Below are 15,814 nucleotides of genomic sequence, written 5' to 3'. Positions count from 1 at the left end.
CACCTCGTAACCCAACCCCTGTAATCCAGGTATCAGGTGGGACCCACCGGTAGTATTGTGCATGAAACGCAGTGCGGCGTAACGGGGCAGGTAAATGCTGGGGGATCCCACTTCCGAGATCTACCCAACTTACCACACCTCGCGAATTAAATCCTGCCCGTTGTGGGTGGGATCATTTTCTGGCAAATCTGCATATTAGTGTGAGACAGCTAGTTTCACTCTAATATGTGCTCCCGAGACCTAACCAAGGTGTGAGATCTAACTCTCGCTTTGGCTGCCTTTTTTGTGAAGCGGCGCCTTTTCCTCCCAGGGTATATACTTTCTCTGTATCTCATTAAATGTTTCTTTAAATATTCTCCACTCATCCTCAGTCATTTGACCCATTAACAGATCTTCCCAGTTTGCCGTGGACAATCTGTCTCAGCCGGTTAAAATCAGCCTTACCCAAGTCCAAAATTCTAATGTCTGTAACATGCTTTTCATTTTCAAACGCAACACTGAATTCAATCATGTTATGATCACTATTTATATCACTCGCGGTATTGTAAGGTGTAGGATGATGATAAAAAAGAACACTAGGCAATTCAGAGTAAGAATAATTAAGTGGGGGAGAACCGACTTCAATGGGGCAAGTTAGACTGGAATAAAAGGTTGTTGGGAAAAACTGTAGCTGAACAAGGGGATACCTTCAAAAAAAGAAATGGTTCTGGCACAGTCAATGGATATTCTTTAAAAAGCGCAAGTTAGGGCAAACAAATCCAGAGCTCCCTGGATGAAAAAGGAGATAGAAATTAAGACAAGGAACAAAAAATGTTATTGTGACAGGTGTCAGGTGGAAATACAGTTGAGAACCAAGAGGGGTACAGAAGTTTTAGAGAGTGGCACATTGGTTAGCACTGCTGCCTCAGAGCACCAGGAACATGGGTTCAATTCCCAGGCCTTGGGTTTGCATATTCTCCCGTGTCTGCATGGGTTTCCTCGGGGAGCGCCAGTTTCCTCCCATAGTCCAAAGAGCTGCAGGTTAGGTGAATTGACCCTTAGTGTCCAGGGATGTACAGATTAGGTGGGGTTTTGGGGAAGGGAAGGGAAGCAGGCCTAGATAGGGGTGCTCTTTCAGAGAGTCGGTGCAAACGCGATGGGCCGAATGGCCTCCTTCTGCACTGTAGGGAGTCTATGGTTCTATGGGAGGTGAAAAAGCGCATCAGAGAAGAGAAGTAGGATTATGAGAAAAGACTGGCAGCCAACATAAAAGGGATTCACAAAGACTTCTTTAGGCATATAAATAATAAAAGGGTGGTAAAAGGAGGAGTAGGGCCGACTAAGGACCAAAAAGGGAATTAACACATTGGCACAAGAACTGAATAATAATTTAATACTTTCTATCCATCATCACCAAGATAGTGATGCAGAGTGAGGCCAACTGTGCAGGTTCAATTCCCTGATAGGCTGAGATTATTCATGAAAGCCCTGCCTTCTCAACCCTGCCTACCGTTTGAGGTGTGGTGATCTTCAGATTAAACCACCACCAATCAGCTCTCTCACCCAAAGGGGAAAATAGCCTCTGGTCACCTGGGACTATGGCAACTTTACTTCCTACTTTACTTATCAAGGAAGTAGATGCTACCAAGGCCATGGAGACAGTGTTGGAAACTCTGTCCCTAGAAGGGTTCAAAATTGATAAGCAGGATGTACTGAATAGACGGTCAAAACTGAAAGTTGACAAGGCACCGGGACCAGATGAGATGCATCCAAAGATATTGAAAGAAGTGAGAATGTAAATTGCAGGGCTGCTGGCTATAATCCTCTAGTCTTCTCTAGACATGAGAGGTGCCAAATGACTGGAAAGTTGAAAATGTTATGCCTTTGTTCAAAAATGTTTGTAAGGATAGCCTCAGCAATTACAGGCCAGTCAGTTTAATTTCAGTAGTGGGCAAGCTTCTAGAAATAATTATTCGGGAAAGAATTAGTAGTCACATGAAAAAATTTGGGTTAGTTAGGAAGAGCCAGTATGGATTTCTAAAGAGGAAATTGTGTTTAAATAACTTGTTGGAGATTTTTGAGGAGGTGACAGAAAGGGTCGATGAGGGTAATGCTGTTTATGCGGTGTGCATGGCCTTTCAAATGACATTTGATATAGTGTCACACAACAGACTTGTCAGAAAAGTTATAGCTCATGGGATAAAAGGGACAGTAGCAGTGTGGATTTTAAAAATTGGCTGAATAATGGGAAGGAGCAAATAATGCCTTTTTTTTAAATTCAGAATACCCAATTAATTTCTTTCCAATTAAGGGGCAATTTATCATGGCCAATCCACCTACCCTGCACTTTGGGTTATGGGGGTGAGACTCACACAGACACAGGGAGAATGTGCTAACTCCACATGGACAGTGACCCTTGGCCGGGATTGAAGCAGAGAGTAATGTTCCATGAATGTTTTTATAGCTGGATGAAGGTGTGTTGTGATGTTCATGAGGGATCAGTTTGGTGCCCTTGCTTTTCCTGATATGTATTGATAATCCAGATCTTGGTGTGCAAGGGGGAAATTTCAAAGTTTGCGGCTGATATACAACTTGGAAGTAGTGTAAACTGTGAGGGGGATAATGTAGAAGTTCAAAAGGACATAGACAAGTTGGCAGAATGGACAAATTAAGTTAATGTGAAGAAGTGTGAGGTGATGGATTTTGGCAGGAGAATGTGAAGAGACAATATAAAATAAGAGGTGAATTCATAAGCAGGAGTAGAGCGATCTGGCTGTATGTGTGCATAGATCATTGAAGGTTAATTACACAGGTGGAGAGATCAGTTAATAAGGCATATAGAATTCTGGGCTTTATTAATAGGGCATATGGTAAAAGAGCAAGGAGGTTATGCTGAACCTATACAAGACAATAGTTAGACCTCAGCTGGAGCATTATGTACAGTTCAGGGCACCACACTATGGGAGGGATGTGAATGCATTGGAGAGAGTGCAGAAGAGGTCCACAAAAATGGTTTCAGGGATGAGAAACTTCAGTTATGAGGAGAGATTGGAGAGGTCGGGACTGTCCTTGGAGAGAAAAAGACTTCGAGGAGATTTGTTAGAGATGTTCAAAATCATGAGTGGGCTGGACAGAGTAGATTGGGAGAAACAATTCCCACTCATAAAAGTAGCAAGAATGTGAGGGCACAGATTTAAAGTGATTTGAAAAAGAAGCAAATGTGATGCGAGAAAACTCTTTTTCACACAATGATTGCTGCATAAAAGTGTGGTGGGGGCAGATTTAGCCGAGACATTCAAGAGGGTATTAGGTGATTATTTGAATAAAAACAATGTGCAGGGGCACTAAGTCATAATATTTGTTTGGAAAGCTGGTGTAAATATGGGTCAAATGGTCTCCTTTCAAACCATAACAATTCTTTGATCAACTTGCACTTAAACATGTTTTATATGTTTAAAAAATCTCAAAACACTTCATATGTCAATACAGAACATATCCCAGAGCTCAGCAGAACAACCAACCCATTCCCTGCAGTTGAAGTACACAAGCTATTTCTTTTTTTGTTGTCAACTAATAATCCCATCATTGTCATCCTCTCCAATCTTGACATGGCGGCATAGTGGTTAGCACTGCTGTCAGAATTCTGCAGAATAGCACCAAGGACCCGGGTTCGATTCCAACCTTGGGTGACTGTGTGGTGTTTGCAGTTTCTCCCCGTGTCTGCGTGGATTTCCTCCGGGTGCTCCGGTTTCCTCCCACAGTCCAAAGATGTGCAGGTTAGGTGGATTGGCCATGCTAAATTGTCCCTTAGTGTCCAAAGGCTGGGTGGGGATACAGGGATAGAGCGGGGATTGGACCTAGGTAGGGTGCTCTTTTGAAGGGTCGGCGCAGGCTTGATGGGCCAAATGGCCTCCTTCTGCACTGTAGGGAGTCTATAGTTCTGTGGGAGGTGAAAAAGCACATTAAGGATTCTATGACAGCTTTATTCAGCTAATCCGTAGGTACTGGCAGGGCCTTTCCAGCCATGTTTCATTCCTTCAGAACTAATCACTGGCCTAATGCTATGGTTTTTTAAATAATCCTATTCAAAATTTCTATGATTGTCACTAATATTTCTAGAAATTCACTTAATTTTTAATATTTCTTGAGATGTGCGCGTAGCTGACTGGGTCAGTATTTGTTGCCCATCCCTAATTGGCCTTGAACTGAATGGCCATTTCAGTGGGGGCAGTTAAGAGTTAACCGCATTGCTGTGTGGATCCGCAGTCACATGTAGGCCAGACCGGGTAAGGACGATTTCCTTCCCTGAAGGACATTAGTGAACCAGATGGGTTTTTTCGACAATTGGCAATGGTCATCATTAGGCTTTTAATTCCAGATTTTTATTGAATTCAAATTTCACCATCTGCCCTGGTGGGTCTCCAACGCCAGACCCCAGAGCATTACCCTGGGTCTTTGGATTACTAGTCCAGTGGCAAAACCACTATGCCCCTGCCTCCCCATATTGTCATTTGGGACGAACTGAAGTTTCCCACTAAACATTCATCCATACACTACCTTATCATGTCCCTCAAATACATGGCAAAATGACTCACATCTGATGATTCACTACCCTTATGTAGCCATGGATAGCAGGTACTTTGTGGACAACAATATTCCTAAATGGCAGTCGATTGAATGAACATTATTGTTGTAACATTCGACTGCCAGGATGGCAGAAGATGAATAAAATGGATCATAGCCTTTTTTTTTTTTTGCAGTTCTTATTGTCCTCAGTTGCTTTTATCTGCAGGTTTGTTGGAATTGAGCACAGCAGTAGAATGTATTTCTTGCCACTTAGAGTAAAGTAGAGTCATTGCAGCACAGAAGGAGGCCACTAGGCCCACTAGATTGTGTAATCTGTGCAAGGTTAGCAGTTGCATCCAGACAACTGGTGAGAGCCGTCATAACTCCATTGGCATCAAAGGCCCAAATCTGAAGGATTTAAACCTGGGAGTGGATGGGCTGTAATTATGCTAATAGTCATCTATCTGGGTACAGTTCACATTTCTGAGATATGGTAAGGCGCAACAGAATGTGTAGTGGGGGAATAAGAATTCATGATCTTTAATGCTGCTGCAAGTTTTGGATAGTGAGGTAAGTCTCTATTCAGCCTTCCCCTGAGAGTGGGTTACCCAGGTCATGCACCCTGGAGCCACATAGGTTTTCCCCAACATCCGCTGCACTCAACTATCTGTCGCTTTAATTTCCCCAACTTTGTCATGATAATATTCATCTTCATTAGTGTCACAAGTAAGCTTACAGTAATGCTGCAATAAAAATCCCCTAGTCGCCACACTCTGGTGTCTGTTCGGATACACAGAGAGAGAATTCAGAATGTCCAATTCACCTAACAAGCGCATCTTTCAGGACCTGTGGGAGGAAACTGGAGCGCCCAAAGGAAATCCATGCAGACACTGGGAGAATTTGCAGACCCTGCACAGACAGTGACCCAAGCCGGGAATCAAACTTGGATCCCATATTCAAAAAAAAATAGCTGCTGGTACTAATTAAGTCAGACAGTACGTGTGGACCAGAAGTCGGTCAATATTTCAAATCTACAGACTGATTCACGAGACGGAATATTCCTGGTGTTTTTTTTCTGTTCTCTGGGGGAGTACTGTATTGATGAAGGTGATGTCCTTCAGAATTGACACTGAGCTGAGGGCCTTTCTGGCAGTTCCAGTGCTTTAACTGCTGTTGAACATACCTTGCAGTTTGATGAAGAGTAGATTTTTCTGCTGTTTTGACCAATATGTGTCCTTCAACCAATACCAACATTAGAAAGGGTCTTTCTCCTCATTGTCTTTTTGTGATATATAGCTGACATGAAAGGGCTGCTGTATTTGTCCACACAACTACATTCAGCCAATTCCATGCAATTCTCTTTTTTTAAATCACCAAATTATCGAACCAGATCAGCAGCAAATTAACATTGCAAGTAAACCAGTAGTATCTACAAATTATCAAAATAATGATCTAGTAGCTCATCATTGCCACTGAGCCACCATAAAACCCATTTTAGTTCTTAAACAGTAATCAGTTTGGGCTGATAGCCCCCACTTTATAGAACCTGCTGGATTTTTATTATATTTCATGTCAAGGTAAAGAAAATCAAGTGGGTTCCATAAAATCTGTGCAATCTACCCTGCCAGATTACTGTCTCGGTGGTGAAGTTAAAAGTCTACTAATGTCTTTCATCTAGAACTGAGTAATATTTATTGTGTCACTCGGGCGTTAGTGCTGTTGGGTTACCTTGGGAATTTTCTGAAAGTATAAAACTGCCACACTGGCCTGAATTTGCATTGGGTAATCACTCACATCAAGCGACTGGAAGTGATACTGGCTGTTCCTGCTGCTAAAATCACAGTCCAGTTAATTAAAGCCCACTCATTGATATTTTATAATGTAATGGTGAAGTCACCTGAGTGCAGTAAATCTGATATAATGCCATGATTATTCAGGCTTTTTCAGGAAGCTCTCCAACATCATTTAAAATTCAATATTCCTCACTTAAGCAATTTAACAACAATTGAGAATTCAACGTTGGATTATTTGCCCAACAGGAAACCACTTATTGTGCAGCACAGCTCCTGTGTCTTTTTCAGCTTCACATCTCAACGTTATTAATGATGGTTCAAGTTACTAACTTGTTCACTGAACATGTACAGCATGAAAACCTTCGGCTAGATTCTCCGTCCCGGCCGCGCCAGATTTCTGGTTCAGCACGCCGGCGGGATGCTCCGTTTCGCCGGCTGCCAATGGGGTTTTCCATTGTGGGGCAGCCTCGCACCGTCGGAAAACCCCCGGACTGCCGGCAAAACGGAGCATCCCGACGGAGTAGAATCCAGCTCCTTGTCTTCTATTTCTTTACAAGCGCGATCTAACAGAAACGTTTCTGTGTCATTTGTGGTGGGTTTTGCTTGGAGTTTCTCTGTCGGCACATCTCTACCGCTATCTAACCACACTAAATCACTTTTTTGGGCCCTGGTGAGTTTCTCATTGGGCTAGCCCACACATAGGGCGCAATTTAATGGAAAGGTTTCTATATGTGGTAGTGAGCGGGAACTGCTGTGAGCTTCCCGACTCTCGACTCCCGGTGAGGTCGTTACTGGTATCAAACGTTAATTGGTCCACTTAATGAGGCCCCATATACTTCATGCTGCAAATGATGGTCTCCCCGGCTAATTGGCCAGAACCGCGCCCATCAGCTCCTTGCCAACAAAAGGAGGCAGCATTTAAACTGATCCCGCGTAGCAAACCCCACACAACTCGCAGCCATGCCACCGAGGAGACCAGACCCAAGATTCGGAGATACCACCCTGGCCAGATTTTTGGACACGGTCGAGTCGAAACTGGATGCCCTGTTCCCCTGCTGGGCTCAGAGGGACAACCACAGGGCTGCCAGTGTCACCTCGGAGGACGTCGCATCGGCCGTCAGCTCAGGATCCGTCAATGGGAGGGCCATCGCCTGTGCACACTCCGTGATGAATGAAGCATGCGCTCACGATGCCATTTCTGTCCCCCACAGGAGAACTTGGCCCAAAACAGACCGGAGAGGGCCCAGGTGGGTAGCGTGGTGCTGGACATCAGATTCCTCACTCGTCCCGAGAAATGGGCCCTGGAGGTTGCGGGGATGACCAAGGTCAGATCTGTCACTGACGTAGAGGTTGGCGTATGCCGCAAAAGTGAGGATCCACCGGCCGCCACCAGATGACTGTTCATACAATTTGTTAATGCCATACAAAATTATACTTCCCTCCCACTGACCACATGTCCCTTATCCCCCAGGATTTCCATCCAATGGTGTCGTCCCATCTGGGGTGGTAAAATGCCCCCCCCCCCCCCCGCCTTTCAAGAGAACACCTTGGAGGGGAGATCCATGGAGACCACCATATTTGCGGCATCGCTGTTATCCACACCCTCCATCAGTGCAGAGACACACACCTCGGTGGGCGACAGTAGCAGATAGTCTACTGGAGCATATTTTGGTGAGCACCACATGGTTCCTGATGCACATCAGGTGGAGGCAGGTTAAAGGGGTGTGATTACCCCTCACTCTGGATCAGTAAAGACTTAATTACCTGCAAATGTTCGCATTCAAAGTATGGTCGTGCATCTTTGACCTTGTCTGTATATATGTTTCTGGAACCTACCTCTTCATTCACCTGAGGAAGGAGCAGTGCTCCGAAAGCTAGTTATTTGAAACAAACCTGTTGGACTTTAACCTGGTGTTGTAAGACTGCTTACTGTGCTCACCCCAGTCCCACGCCGGCATCTCCACATCAAAGTTTATATGGTTAGCTGTCCAGGCAAACAGGGCATCTGTGACTTCATGGATGTGCTTGTGGGCTGTAGCTTGTGAAATGCGCACAAGACCCCGCTCGAGCCCTGGAATGATCCTAAGGCGCGGGGGTCCAAGGCTACGGTGAACATGATGGCCACCGGGATTGGGTGTCCTCCTCCTCCACATGATGCCAGGTCCGCAAGGACTGCCATCTGTTTGAAAGACCAGCAATGCCTGTACACCTTGGACCATACCCAGCATCTCCCTGGGTCCCGCCTGCACAGGGGCAGCCGCCTCGAGCCTCTATTGATGCTGCTGCCTTCTCCGATGTCTGGCCGCCTGACTTGCCAGCAGCACCGTGAGGGCAGCTTCCACTGGGTCCATGGTATCATCCATCGCATGTAATATCTGTAAGGAATTGGAGAAGGTTTGAGTCTTCCATAACCCTCCAATCCCTCATGACTCCAGCCCCCCTCACATCCCCTGTCATCCCGCAGGGTGCCATCCAACACGCCCTGCCCAAGCGCCCCTGGCAGCAGCGGGAGGCCCGGGTCACCAGACCCTGTACCCCAGACACCAACACGTAATGTTACCTGGACTAGACCTTGGACCCGTCCCCGATGCACACACCCATTCTTTGATCATGGAAATGTCCCTGGTGCTGCAGCCCAGCTCCCAGGTGTTCGGATGTGGGCTATGTCTCCGTGGTGTTGCTTCCTGTAGAATTCAGGCACCGTGTCCATGCCTCATTGCCTCATGGGATGCCAGGCAATAACTCCCACATGCTACATAGCACGCCTACCCACGGGAATGCACTTGGGAGCTGTGAAGTGCTCACTTAACTACAATTGCTAATTCCCGATTTGCAATAGTCTTCAGCCGCATGGTCAACTGCCTCCACAGTAAGTGGGAGTTACGGGTGGTCGAGGGGACAGACAGGCAAGACCTAGGTTGCCCCTGTTATGGTTACACATGGTCCAGGGGGTGGCATGGCAGACCGCATCCACCAACCCCCCCTCCAGCCCAGAGGCGGCCACCCCTGTCACTGATGACGTCCCACTGAGGCCACCCCCCATGGGCGCTCCAGAACATCTGTGTAAACAAATCCTGCAGTGTAGAATTCATTAGTGCCTTTGAAGGCAGTCATTTCTCACAGTTTTGTAACAGTTAAACAGATAGCTGAACTCTTCTGCAAAGAATGAATTAAAGCTAATGCTGAGAGTTTAAACAATTAGCTGGGATAGCCTTTTAATATTGTACAATGGAGAATGACACTTTATCCAGTTGATAATCTATTCTAATCCATCTGAAGTTCTTTTCACTTTTACAATGTTGTTATTCCACTTGATTGCTTGCCAGTTGTCAGTGGTAAGGGCTTGGGAAACACATTGAATGGTCACTTGTCTTTTTCAATCACAACACTCACTGTCATAGGTACCACATAACTCAAGCTGCAGCATTTATGATTGATTGAAAAAAAAGCAACACTATTTTTGCTCAATTCTTAAACTCTTCTAGCCTCCAATCCAATGATTATGCCTCCATTCTGCAGGCATAGTTTACTTCACTGCAAAAATGCATATGCTTTGAAAAGCCTACTTCCAAAATCATGCCGACAACTTCTAAAGAGCAGCATGTAGGATTCCCGGATCGCCTCCTTTCCAACTCCGCTGAAAATAGCTGGAGACTGAAATGGGACAGGGACAACTACCTTCACCACTCAGCAGCCATTTTTTCAAATTTCCAACTCCGTGTAGTGCCAAAATGGGACCTCACAATCTACAATCTACCCCGATGCCTATTTTAAATGCTCTCAAGCTTACTCAAGCGCTTCCATGAGGGCCTCTCCAGTACCATAAATCCTTTTACTTCAACGGCTGACCTCGAAGGTCTGCCAGTGTGCCCTTTTTAGAAGGCATGAGTGTGGCTTCTGGTGAGTAATTTTCTGGTCTGTTCTTGACCCACATCCAGCCTGGGTAATGTGCTTTGTGAATCACTCAATGCTCACTACTTTACTTTCTACTTCTTCTTATGAGACAATGATTTCTGTGCTCATGCTTGGAATTTTAAGAGTGAATGACAGTTCATCTTCAGGAGTGTTCTTCCCTTGGTCTGTGCGTCTTCTGGCCCATTTGCCTGAAGTATCTATAGGCAGGAGCAAGCAATAACTACGAAATGGCAGTGTGTTGCAGCACTCGATTGTCATGTTGAGTGTATATTAGTGAGTGTATAAGTGTGAAAATTAAAAGTAGACAATGAAGATGCACAACACTCTGCAGTATGTGATCAACAATCTTTCTCTATCCATTCCTGTGTGTCCTATTTCTGCCAATGATTTAAATAGCCGCCTTTTCCTTTGGTGTTCTAGTTTGTAGTCTTGAGGACCTTGCAGGATGACCTCAACTAGTTTTGGCCTGAGAAGTCTCTGATTCAGACTGCTACATCTTGGCATGGTTGGCAGCAGTCTGGCTTGATTGGCTGATGAGTAAAAGCAATCATGGGAGAATGAATGTAGCCATTCTGGGAGAAGATAGCAGGTTTGTGCTGTGCAAAGCCCTTACCCATGATGACATTCGGCAACTCTAGTTATCCATTTGAGCAGAATGCTGGGATTACTATGAACGCACCTGACAGAACTGAGATCCACAACCATAATATCAGCAGACTGAAACCACAGCTGCCAGAGTGTGAAAGCTGTAAGCTCCCGTTCCACACACTGATGGTCTGTGAGCTGTGGGCATGTTTACTTTTTGCAATTTTTGAGGTCTGCCTCCACTTACACTGGCAGAACCCACCTCTCCCAGTTGGGTTGCTGGTTGCATGCAGCCTTGGTCTCCCACCTGCACAGCCCACATGCCATTTCTAATTGAGGCTGCCAGAGCCAACCTGATAATTGGCTGCAACTGGGTGAGACTTGGAAACCACCGGGGTCAAGACCCAATATTGAGGGCTCAACACCTGCTGGAAAATTCATGCCTTTACATTCAAATTTCACCATGGACACTGAATTCAATAAATGGGACAATTTATGAATAGAATCGTAAGTTTTTCCTTCCTCAGACCATGCTAGCTGGCAATGCAAATAGTACCATCCCCTCAGCTTTTTTCCCTGTCTAGCTTAAAACTGTTCAAGCCTTGCAAAAAATATTGGCTCATCTCCAAACTCCCTTTCCTCTCCAAAATCCTTCACTTTTTGTTCATCACCTGCAGATCCTTGTTGGAATCTCTCCAATTAAGCTCTGCCCTTGCCAGAGCACTGAAATACCCTAATGGATTACAACAGGTCAAGGAGAATACCCATGACCACCACCTTACGAGATCTAGGAACGGACAATAAATCCTGCAAAAAAGACACAAGCAGGGAAATCAATGTTCCTGTGCTTTGCAGATTCAAGTATATCACTTGTTTACAATTAGATCATTCTGTACTTTTTATTTCAATGTCACTGTTGGACTTAACATGTTCAGGTATATTTAAGATATATGCAGAAGAAAGTGAAGTGCGTGTGCCATTACTTGCACATTGATGCATATAGACAGCATTCATAGGAGATCCCCCAAGACCTTTTAGGTAGCCAGTATTGATGCATTTCTGTTTGATGACATTAGAATAGACTAATGGTTCCCGGCGGTAGGATTCATTTTCAAATCTGAGTTGATAGATTTTTCCCAAATATTCCAAAAAGAACTGCAAAAGTCTATGCACCGTTGTTAAAGAAGCTAGGGTGTCAGCCTTTATTTGGATCTAGACCTGTTTCATGCAGGTTCTAGTACTCGGTGTCCGGTAACTATTATTGAGCTTTTAATTCCCCAAACAGACAGATAAGCTTAAAGCCAATTCTTGACATTCTAAATTGTTTTCCCCAGTGAAGTTTTTTATTCTATTTCATGAGCGGGCCGAGAAGATCCAAACTGATTTTTCTGTTCAATATTAAAGCAATAAACCTCCGAGATAATGATGAATAAATTATTTGCTGAAAACTCTCAACTTCTTCTAATCCCTATCAACACATACTCAGTTTTACTACATGAAGTATTATTAAAAGACTCAAGCCTAAAGATGCACTTTGCCATTGTAATTTCAAGGCCAATCAGGACCTCCAAGCAAACTGCAAAGACAGCCTTAGGTCTCTAATTCCTGTGTTGCTGTGACCAAGCAATTGTAACCAGAACTCTAGAAAGGTAGAAAGTTTTGTCTGAGGCATTTTAGAAAGTGTTCATTTACTTTTTACATTTCAAATTAAGCTGAAATTGCATTGCGCAATTTGCAAAACGTGTGGTAATCAATTTTGTTAAAGAGTTTCATCACAAGATTTTGTCATGAAATGGTCGGAGATAATTTTGAAACTGCTGACTGAGCCATAAGAGAAGACTCGCAAAAGAGATTGTTTTCCACTGTTGTGAATAAGGCTTTATGCTTTGCTGAAGATGTCTGTTAATGATGTTTTCTCTTTTCACTAGTCTATTTTAGGAGTCCAGTGTGTAGTACAGAAGCAACTCAAAGCCTTTGTTACAGTAGAGCACTTCGGCCGGATTTATGGAGGAAGTGGAGCTGGGTGTCAGCCAAAAGCACAGCTGAAGAAGTTTGCAACGGGTGGTTCAATCCTGGGCAAAGGGGTGAAATTTGCTGTGAGAAATGGCAGAGTAAGCACTGATATCATTAGTGTTGCCAATGAGGATGGCAGGAGAGTTGCTGCAGTATTAAATAATGCCCACTATCTAGAAGATTTCCACTTTACCATTGATGGCGTGGACACACATTATTTCGTTAAACTGGGGCCGGCAGAAAGGGATCTCACCATTTTGGGCCTTAGTGGTGGAAAGCGAACCTTGGAAAATGGGGTTAATGTTACTGTTTCTCAAATTAATACTGTTTTGAATGGAAGGACTAGAAGATACACTGATATTAAACTGCAGTATGGCTTGCTATGTTTAAATACACGATATGGGACAACCATGGATGAAGAGAAGGTGCGTGTCTTGGAATTGGCCAGGCAGCGAGCTGTAGCACAGGCCTGGACTCGGGAGCAGCAACGGTTGCAAGATGGAGAGGAAGGCATTCGCTCATGGACAGAGGGAGAAAAACAACAGCTTCTGATCAATGGCAGGGTGCAAGGCTATGATGGCTATTTTATAAAAACTGTTGAGCAATATCCCGAATTGTCAGACAGTGTAAATAATATCCATTTCATGAGACAGAGTGAAATGGGCAAGAGGTAACAGTAAAGGACCATGTGCCAACCACTTTGCCAAAGACAGCTGCTTATGTGGCCATTTTTCAGGCTGTGTTGTTACAATTATTTTTAAAACCGTTGCACTGTAATTCCTGCAACGTGCTGAGTTTTTTCTTTTCGTTTTGTCTTCACACGTTTTGCATTGAGCAGAGGTATTTTGCAGCAGTGTGATCACAGTGAATTTTTGCTATTTTCTAACAATCTGAGAACTGTGCGCTATCGGTTTACGGTCAGTTTCAAGGTCAGAACCAAGCGTGCAAGACACATTACAATTAATGAAATGTGATCTCCCAGTATCCATTCAAAAATGCAAAGGATTATCAGAGACCTCTTTTGTTGATTCTTTGGGACTCATTATGAGATGTATTTCAATGCAGCAAAGGACTACATCTGCATTTTATAATCGCCGCCAGAAGTAACAACCCGCGCGAGAACTTTCCTACGGTCTGATTTGAATTTGAGATAAATCTCAACCCTTCTGTTTCTAACACTGTATTCTGACTGTGTAAATAAGCAAGGCTGTAAATAAATGCAAATGTAGATAACTTCTAGAACTACAGCAGTGTCCCTGTGTAGTCTTCAGTGGAAATAAAAAAGGTTATTTTGTGTTTTGAATTTGTTTTACTTGATTTCAGTCAAAAGCCATACACAATGTAAATTGCAAGCCTGAATATGTTTTAGTTTGAATTTTCTTTTAAGTTGTGTGTCTGTTTTCATCGATTCCAATCCGTGTTTATAGGTTATTTTCACTTTTTAAGTTTCACTTTTTATTAAAAGATTTAAAAACCCATATTTCTTTTGTTCATTCATTTATTCTTTGACTCAGTTAATTGGTTTTAATCACAATGGGATTGGATGGTGCAGTGTGAAAAATCCCATCTCACACTTAACCAATTTAAATGTAATTGGCAGTACAAGAACCAGGTATGGAAAATCATGAATGCTTCTATCTAGCTGAATCTGTTTAAGTGCCCATTTAACACTCTTTATTGGTTGTTAATGGGCAGCACGGTGGCCTAATGGTTAGCACAGCTGCCTCACGGCGCTGAGGTCCCAGGTTCGATACCAGCTCTGGGTCACTATCCGTGTGGAGTTTGCACATTCTCCCCGTGTCTGCGTGGGTTTCGCCCCCACAACCCAAAAATGTGCAGAGTAGATGGATTGGCCACGCTAAATTGCCCCTTAATTGGAAAAAATAATTGGGTAATCTAAATTTATTTTTAAATTTTTTTTTAAATTATTGGTTGTTAATGGCATTATTTTCATTCTTCTTTAGATTTTAAGGAAGTATTTAATGTTCTCTGAACAGGTCTAATATGTGTTTGTGGATTGGGTAATGTTGGTGCGTGTGTACATATATGCATCACAATATTAACATCTTATTATTGTGACCCGATGTGTTTTTACCTCAGGAGCAGTTTCATGGTTTTTGCTTTGTTACAAGGTAGTTGAAGCATCACAAACCTCTGTTTCTTATGATTTTAATGTTCAACATATGGTGACTTACTTTGGACATATTTTTCAGATTTCATATTTGTATAATCAGAAGTTTAAGCATTATAAATTTGTCATATACTGTTAAATGAAAGTGTGAGCTCTAATCCTGCATATTTATCATGATCACCAATTCCAATTTATGTGATCTTTTATATTTTTCTGCATTTCGTATCATGCACTGCAACAATTTTTAGACCACAAGGACACCCTGGCTGCAGCAGATTTCATATCCCCTGATCAATCAGTGTGCACAATAAATAAACAGCTATTAGCATACCGTGGGGGGAGGGGGTAATCTTTGCATTTTTTTGAAAGCAATGATTCACTATTTACAATAAAAATCAACAAATACCTTTTAACCCAGAAGTGTTGCTGATCAGAATCCAGAGTGAGAAAAACTACAGTTGGATTTTTTTAAAAATCCCTTTCAGAATAACTTGTGCGTAATTTAATTTTAACCACTATTTACAGGTACATGTTTTATTTTCCTTATGTTAAGTATATTCTGTGCCTTCTGGAAAGGGTTGGTAGGTAATGTTTTCCCAAACCACTTCTTTTTACTGTGTGCAATCCAACATTATTGTAACTTTTTTAAGCGTTCGTGGGATATGAGCATCACTTGCTTGTTTATCATTTATTGAGCATCCCTAAGTACCCTCAAGATGGTGATGGTAAACTGTCCTCTTGAACTGCTGCAGCCCATGTGGTACTGACAGTGCTATGCGGGAGGGAGTTCAAGGATTTTGGCCTAGCAACAGCGAAGGAACAGTGATATATT

The 15,814-nt window shown here is 43.3% G+C and overlaps 1 protein-coding gene across 1 annotated transcript in view; it reads left to right on the top strand.

Moving 5' to 3' along the window:
• tenm4 (teneurin transmembrane protein 4) overlaps positions 1-14,329 on the top strand; it is an 851,752-nt gene extending 837,423 nt beyond the window's left edge. Inside the window, 1 exon segment of the mRNA XM_038818655.1 lies at positions 12,767-14,329. Coding sequence (XP_038674583.1) covers positions 12,767-13,525 — 759 coding nt within the window. The 3' untranslated portion in view covers positions 13,526-14,329.
• The last annotated feature ends 1,485 nt before the right edge of the window (positions 14,330-15,814 follow it).

The sequence above is a fragment of the Scyliorhinus canicula genome, chromosome 14 (assembly GCF_902713615.1).
Source record: "Scyliorhinus canicula chromosome 14, sScyCan1.1, whole genome shotgun sequence".
Lineage (NCBI taxonomy): Eukaryota > Metazoa > Chordata > Chondrichthyes > Carcharhiniformes > Scyliorhinidae > Scyliorhinus > Scyliorhinus canicula.
The sequence above is the reverse complement of the archived record's forward strand: the minus strand, read 5'-3'. Positions and strand labels throughout refer to the sequence as shown.